The sequence below is a fragment of the Polistes canadensis genome, unplaced genomic scaffold (assembly GCF_001313835.1).
Source record: "Polistes canadensis isolate GaletaPanama2010 unplaced genomic scaffold, ASM131383v1 scaffold_264, whole genome shotgun sequence".
NCBI lineage: Eukaryota > Metazoa > Arthropoda > Insecta > Hymenoptera > Vespidae > Polistes > Polistes canadensis.
In genome coordinates, this window is record NW_014569811.1 from 80,171 (window position 1) to 88,889 (window position 8,719).

The window sequence follows — 8,719 nt, forward strand, 5'->3', positions numbered from 1 at the left end:
TATAATAATAAATATATTTTAATTACTAAATTAATATAAAAGAATAAATATATATGTTATGAAACTTTTTTATTTTGTTTAAAAATGTTCGTTCAATTATAAAACATTTTATTTTCAATCCTGAGCAGGGATCAAGGAAATGTTTATAATAACATTTTGGGATCTATTATACGTTTACTTCTTGGAAACGTGCAGGAATTCAGTTTACGTACGTGCAATCGATTGATCGTATTGAAATAATATTTGAATTTGATTGATACTTTATCGTGCTTTATCAATAAATAATATATTTAATTGAAGTATTCAAGTGATTTCTTGTATTTTGTTTTTCTTTATCTTTTCTTTCTTTATTTTCGTTTTTTTTTTTTGTCACAGGGACACAAGTTTAAGCACGATCGCTGAAGTACCATCGAGATATCATTTCGCAGCACACATGGGTCAATTAATATCCGGCGTTGAAGGACAAGGCTGTCATAACTTTTATCCTACCTGTCCATTACCCGGAACCAGCGTTCTCAACATGATGAAAAAAGTTAGAATAAGATGAAAAAACATAAGAAGTAACTACTTAAACAACCTCGTATTTTCGAATCCAACCACGTTACGTTAAACGAATAATATTCATTTCGTTGTGAAACTTTTAACATTTACGATTGTATCTGTGATATTCTTCAATGTGTGCGAGAATGATTTAAAAAAAAAAAAAGAAGAAAGAATAAAATTAATAGATACGAATACTCATTTTAGTTCCGTGTGAATGAATTTAATAAAGGTGACCTTGGATGATCTATGATTAATCGAATATATCCTAAACTTTACATAATCGCAAAATGTATAATACACTCTTAATACTATAATACTTTTCTTTTGTTTTTTACACGATACATACGTGTAAAAAAAATCATGGAAATCGAGGAAATAATATAATTTAGGTTGTCGTATAAAAGATGAATAAAATTGTTGTTTATAATTCGTTGCTAATCAAAAATCGTTTAAACAAAATTCATGAGAAAATATAATTGGGTGTATTGAAACATCAACATGTATATTTCAATCGTATATATAATATTATATAATCGTTTAAAATTACTACAATAATTATTTACATACATGTCCTACATATATTTCATGAATTACTTATATAAAAGTAATAACAAGAAAATAATTTACTTTAAATATATTATTATAAATAATAATTGTTGTAATATTAATGCGATATCGTTACGATATCATACTACTACTATTAGAAGTTTATAATAAATACAAAAATGAAATATATAATAAGAGAACAAAAATTCAGTTCCCATAATCCTTGAATCAATTTGATTCATTTCTTTTCAAAGAAATGTCAAAGTTGTACAATTAACAGCATTACATTCTCTGATTTTATTCTTATTTTAACATCACATTATAATCATTATAATATAATTAATTTACTTTAAAATATGATTGAACCGAAATTATAACGAAATCATTCGAGATTGTAATAACTTACGTTTATGTGGTTTTCTATGAAATAAGTAAGTAATTGAAATATGTAATGATGCAAAATTTGCAACGAATACAAGACTTCAAATTACATAATATATATATAATAATAATAAAATTAATTACAAAAAGATTTTTGTACAAATTTATGATTTCAAACGTTAATAAAATAAATTTGTGTTCAGGGATTATGAATAACAAACAAACAAAATAAATACAGAAATCATTAACATCGTATTTGTATTACCTATTTCACATATTTCTTTGTATTATATATACTACAATGCGTTCCAACATATATTAATGATAAGTTATATCAAAAATGATTGGAATAATAATTTTCGGCACCTTTGTCGAGTGAAAAAAAATAAAAATCCGATGCCAAATCTAAAACGGACGTTTTGCAACGAGCTGTAAAAATGAACGTGCGTTTAAAACGTTTTCGTGCCAAAAATCTCTCCATCCTGTATGATCATTTTCTCTTTCTTTCTTTCTTATTCCTCGGTTTAAATTATTTATTACCAACAGTAATATGCTTTGTTCAAAAATCGTATCAAATAAAAAAGCAACTCAACCCAAACCCAAATCTATCCCCAACCCCCCTACCCACGTTTTGTTTTTTCTTTTATTTTATTTTTCATTTTTATTCTTTTCTGGCATTTCCATTGAGAAATTTTTCGAGAAAATTATTCGGTTTATCAAGATATCTCTCTCTCTCTCTCTCTCTCTCTCTCTCTCTCTCTCTCCATTTTCCTTTGTCCATTCGTGCCAACTTTCAACTGGTGTTAACGCATTCTCTTTCTATACACACATACACATATACATATATATCTTTCTCTTTCTTTTTCAATGTTCGTTCTACAGTCTAGTGCACGATAGTCTTTGCAAAGGGTGTATACTCACTCTCACCTAACTGCTATTTCCTCGTTCTATGCTCGTTTCCGAGATTCCCCCTCCACTTCCCACCTCCCACCCCGTTTTCTACCCATCGCCATTCTACTTTCTTCACCAAGCTCTTCTCACATTCATGATCCTTCCTCTTCCTTTTTCGAGGAAACTACGTTCACCCCATTAACGATGATCACCATCGTCGAGATTTTCAAACTGTTCTATCCGACGACTTCACTTGCTAAACTTTGATGGACGCCGAAACGCATGATCATCGTAATCGAGATTCACCCCCAGCCCCACCCCCATTTGATTTTCTTCTTCATTTTCTTCTTTTTCTCACAAAATTTGTTCTCCTTTATTTCTGTGTTTATTTTCTGTTTTGTTTTTTGGTTTTTCCATTCGATATGGTAATAATAATTAACCCTTTATACTCGAGGGCTCGAGGCTATGGAGACAATAAAAACAAAACAAAAAAAAAAAACAAAAAAAGAAGAAGAAAAACTGAAGCAAATTCAATTTAATCTACTACGTACCAACTATGACTTATCTTTTATATAAATATATCATTTACTTATATAATATGTGAATATGATTTTTGCTAGTAATATAAATGAAAAAAAAAGAAAAAAAAAAAACAGAACTTCGAGTGCACAAGGTTAATGATTCGATTATAATTCACACACCTTGGTTTAAATAAAAATATAATTTTGAAAGAACGTTGAACAATTTTTGGAATTATTGTTGTTGTTTAACGCGAACTTAGATTTTTTTCTATACTAACTATTATTTACTTTCTCTTAGATAATATTATGCTTATGCACTTTCGCATAACGCAAGTATTATTATTATTATTATAGCACGCATGAGGTTGGACTTTAATCGATTCGGTACTACTACACAATACTTTCTTACCTATCTACTTTGTATGCATTCAAATGAAGATCAAAAGAAGTCATGAAATTCATTGTAATTTATTCATTCATATTGTGAAATATGTTGCGAATAGTTTTTTATTTGTAATCTATTAGAAGTCATTTCGTATTATTATTATTGAATCAATTTCATTCGTTTGATTTCTTAATTTCGTTTTCGTTAGATCGCATTGTATAATCAAATTAAATATCGTTAAATCGATTCTGTGTGTGTTTGGGATATTTTTCGAAAAAATATTCTATGGCTTGTTGCTTTTTATTTTCTTATTTCCAAATGCCTAGTATAGTTAATGCTTATCTAAATATATTTTCAATCGTGTAACACAAGTAACACATTTGTAATATTTTATAATAGAATTTTAAATTATAAATATTGTATTTTATCAAAGATTTGTTCATTTATTTGTATGTCTATTGAATATTTAATTTAATTGGATATGTTTTATATTTTATTAAAGATTTGTTAATTTGTATATGTGTATTAAATATATATTAGAAATTGATGAAGTATTTAATTCGATATGTTTATGATTGTATATAATAATTATTATAAATCTAACGAATACTCACACGTATTTGGTAGATTTTTTCTTATCATCCATATTATTCCTATATAATAAAAAAAAACATTATTAATTATATCATATAAATAATGATAGAATATAGAAACTCTTGATTTTTTGTTTGGAATAAACAAAATCTAGCCATAATGAAACAACGATAATATAGATATTAATATTAATATTTGTATAAATTAAATACTTCGTGTAACCTATAACATTAAATAAATTTCTAATAAATTAATACACGCGAAACACATCATTAATAATAACGATATAACAACAAATTCAGTATAATAAAGTGATAGTAGTGGGGAGTATTTAATAACATTTACTTACCAGAAAAGAAATCACAAAATTTCACACGATTATGTTAATTAAATTATTCAACAATGTTACACTAAATGAATTTCAATTGAACAACACATCCCATGTGTTAAAATTCGAATAAATATAATAAATTGAATAAAAAAAAAAAAAAAAAAGAAAAACAATAAGGAAGGAAAGGAAGGAAGAACTTCCGAGATGACGTTAAAAGTAAAACTCAATCTGCTTACGAAATGTTACAATCACATAATAAGATTCTAAGAGACCAGAACCATTTCAAAGTCGATACGAACGGTTAGAGGTGGGAGTGCGATTACTTTCTCCAGGTCGAGGTAGGAACGTGCCCGTATGTTACTACAACCTGCACTGTTGTCTTCGGGTACATTCAAAGATTAACTTTTTACGAACGAAGTCAAGTGGACGACGTTCGTCGATTGAATTTTACAAAGGGAAATAGAAAGTTCTAAAGGGTTGTTATTTGTTCGATACTTTTCGGATTCTCATCATTTTCTTCGTTAAATTATTCCTCAATTTAATTAATAATAATAATAGTAATAATAATTAATTTTCGTTTTAGTCAACAAGTGTTAAAAATTAAAAGTGCCCCGGTTCGAATGAATTCAAATTATTCTGTGATATATAACAAGTGTTCTAATTTAATATTTAAATGATTCAATAATTAAATACGATTTAAAATAAAAAAAAGTCAACGAGAAATGTATCTAACTAAGTTATTCATTTTTATCGGATGTTATTTCGTTTTAATATCATCCGTCGTTTCTATGAATCAACGACAAGATGGATCTGATTTTGAATTTCCCGTACAATTATTAGGATTTCCTGTTATCATAGCAGCCGTGAGGGTATCGAATTTTATTAAAAAATTGGCCTATTCTTTAAATCCAGGTAAGAGGATATTACAAGTATATATAAGAGTAAACTAATTAGGTTAATTAATTACTCGTGAACGTGTACTTGTCAATTTTCTTTGATTAAAATTTATCTTTGAATTATTCGAATAAGAATAAGGAAGGAAGTGTTAGTTAAATGTCTTATGGTTCGTTAAGTAAACACGCAAGAAGAAAGGGAACACGTTACTACATACTAATGATTGACTAACTAATTCTTTTTCCTTGTATTTTTTTTTGTTATTTACTAACGTGATATTTTAGAAAAGGGAAAGTTTTTCATCGCAATGCGTGTGTCGTATAATATATATTTATATAATTAAACGTTTTATACCAAAAAAAATATATTGACATAAATATTTCATATTAAATTTCATACACACACACACATATATATATATTTTCATTTCATTCGATCATATGTATAAATAATTTAGATTAAAATGTTACACTTATTTTATTAATAGAGATATTCAGAGTGTTTTGTGACTTATGATTTAATTTAAACAATTGTTTTCTTTGTTTGTTTTTAATTATTAAAAACCAATATACTTTTATATACTATTTTCTTTTTACTTTTATCTACTTTGTGTGCATTACTATTATTATAATGATAAATTTAATAATAATTACATTATTTTAATTTTCTTTTTGTTATATATTGCATTGTATTACACTGTAATTATAATAATCTTTAGGGAGCTTTTTATATACTATTTTTATCTACTTTGTATGTGTTACTACTATTATAATGATAAATTTAATAATAATTACATTATTTTAATTTTCTTTTTGTTATATATTGCATTGTATTACACTGTAATTATAATAATCTTTAGGGAGCTTTTTATATACTATTTTTATCTACTTTGTATGTGTTACTACTATTATAATGATAAATTTAATAATAATTACATTATTTTAATTTTCTTTTTGTTATATATTGCATTGTATTACACTGTAATTAATAATATTTAGGAAGTTTAGGCTCTAGGGTCAATAAAATATTATTGAATAAAAAATAATATAATATATATCTCAAAATAAATGATTATATTGTAATATATATATATATTTATATTATCTAGATACCTATATAAGCAGAACGAGACGAATGGCACGTTTAATTCACGACGAGGAGATACTTGACGTAGGTCAAATTGAGAAAAAACTTGTTGAGAAACTCGGTAACAATGTGTGCATTTATGAGAGGATATGTTCCAAGTATGCCACGAAAACGTTGCTTAAAAGAAGCAGAGAACGTGTCCTAGATTGGGACGTTATATTCAGGTATGGTTAGATGACTAATCTTTCGTTATTATGAAACTCATCGTTTCGAGTTACGGATAATATGAAGACTGGTTTTTTTCTTTTTTTTTTCCCCTTTTTTTTATTTGGGAAGGAAACTTTTCTTTCCTCATACATCAAGATCTAACGATCTTGATAATAATAATTAATATTCAACTTGCAATATTAGCTGAACATTATGTTAAACGAAAGGAATTGAATAATCATTTTATTTAATTTATACCATGCAAAGATAAATCATTAATAATTAGCATAATAAAAAATGGAATTTATAGAAAAAAAAAGAAAATAAAAAAATAATGTTGAAACTTTTGAAAGTATTCAACATATAAAAACACCTAATAAGGTGTTATTATAGGAATGTGTAAAAAGAAAAGATTGAAAAAAAATAAAATTATATAAAAACAAAACAGAGATTAAACATTAACACATTCGAACATAAGGTGGTCTAGTGATCTATATAAACTATTAATGATACATTATATTATTATTCAACTGATCTTAAATGACTGGTAAAGTAGCCTTTGACATTTATCGAGTATAATGGAAAATCACGTTACGTAAGAATTTACGTAATTTGAGAAGAGTTTTCCTCATCGTGATTTTAAATTATTCATAATTAATTTTGAATAATATACGAGAATACAGTGAACGTTAATATTTAAATAAAAAAATTCTAAGAGTACTCTAATGCATCTTGAATCAATTTTCTTTCTATATCATTGACGTCGAATCAAAATATCGATTGAATTTTTCATTACTATGATTAATTATTTTTATAGAAAATATATTTCTATCAAATTTGATATGATCCCATCATAGTCTATTAAATAATATTAATAATTGAAAGACAATTATAACTTTAATACAAATCATTATTCTTGGAATATTTTTTACTCTATGTCAAATCCATGAATATTTTGAAACTTCTTTTTCAATTCGCTTATCATTATTTGATAATTATAATTATTATATTATATTATTATATTATATTATAATTATTTGATTATTATAATTTAAAATCTTTATTAAATGGTTGACCGAGAAGAGGTATAAGTTAAATTTGCATAATAATTATTATGCACTTATTTCAAATTTGAAAAAAAAAAAAAGAAAACAAAAAAAAAGAAACAGAAAAATCGTCATTTACAATTTCTTTTCTATTCGTCCACTTAAATATTTATTTTTAAATAATTAAACTATTACTTCTCGCTAGTAAAAGATATTATTAAAAATCTAATTGAAGAGATATAATATTTATATATTTATTATATATCATTATCTTGAAACCGTTATAAAATTGTCACGTGAAACGTGTAAAATGAACAAAACCGATCATATTTATACCCCATAGTATTTTTCAATCAGTTTAGATAAAATAATAATAAATAACAAACACCTTTACAAGTTATTTCATCTAATGCATTTACGATTACTTGACACTTAGTTGCGTGTATTACTTTTAAACATACATATACATATATAAATAAGTACATGCATTAAATATATAGATTAACAAAGTGCTGTCACGTGTTATCTGTTATTTAAAAATACTACGAACCTGAAAAATATGTAGTACGCGTGATCTTACGTTTCGAAACATCCTATAATCTGTTCTGTCACCTGCGAACGCTTTCTAACACGCACTCACGAAGATGAGTAGACATAAAGAGAGAGAGAGAGAGAGAGAGAGAGAGAGAGAAGGATAGAGAAAAGTTAGGAAATTGGGGGAGAAATAGAAAGAGAGGAAAGATAAATCGGAGATTGGTACTGGCAGGAACTGGTGTCTAGACGAACTTAACGGTTCATGGATGAAGGATCTAACATTCATCATCTTCTTCTTCTTTTTTTTTGTTCTTCTTCTTATTGTTCTTCTTCCTTTTCGCGTCCTTTCCAGAAATTCTCGAAATAAGTGATTTTATCCTTTGAATTATCTCTTCATACGAAAATTTTATTTTCCATCTTTGATATAAATAAATATAAAATAAGAATAGGAATATTATGAAAAATCATTGACCATTCTAGGATGAAATATATTGATAGGAAATAATAATATTTAATATATATTAGGAGAATTATATTATAATTGTTCAATAATTTTAATATAAATATAATAATTTAATATATATGAAATGATTTTGTTATATTAGCTCGATTTTATTATAATATTAAATAGTTATCTTAAAATGAAAATAATAATTCTAACGTGTAAATGAATGTTTCTATATTTATTTTAATTCAATAGATTCATTTTTACTTGTATCATATATCTCTTATGTTTTTTTTTATAAAAATTTATTGAAGT

At 25.6% G+C, this 8,719-nt stretch overlaps 2 protein-coding genes across 5 annotated transcripts in view; both read left to right on the forward strand.

Moving 5' to 3' along the window:
- LOC106790832 overlaps nt 1-706 on the forward strand; it is a 9,290-nt gene extending 8,584 nt beyond the window's left edge. For all 4 annotated transcript variants that reach the window (XM_014756016.1, XM_014756018.1, XM_014756017.1 and 1 more), the window contains one exon: nt 376-706. In XM_014756016.1, the coding sequence (XP_014611502.1) occupies nt 376-547 (172 nt within the window). In that variant the 3' untranslated portion in view covers nt 548-706. The remainder of the gene's footprint in view (nt 1-375) is intronic.
- A 4,095-nt stretch (nt 707-4,801) lies between these two features.
- Nucleotides 4,802-8,719, forward strand: part of LOC106790834 — a 4,641-nt gene continuing 723 nt past the window's right edge. The window contains exons 1-2 of the mRNA XM_014756019.1: nt 4,802-5,104; nt 6,195-6,396. Of these exons, the coding sequence (XP_014611505.1) occupies nt 4,915-5,104; nt 6,195-6,396 (392 nt within the window). The 5' untranslated portion in view covers nt 4,802-4,914. The remainder of the gene's footprint in view (nt 5,105-6,194; nt 6,397-8,719) is intronic.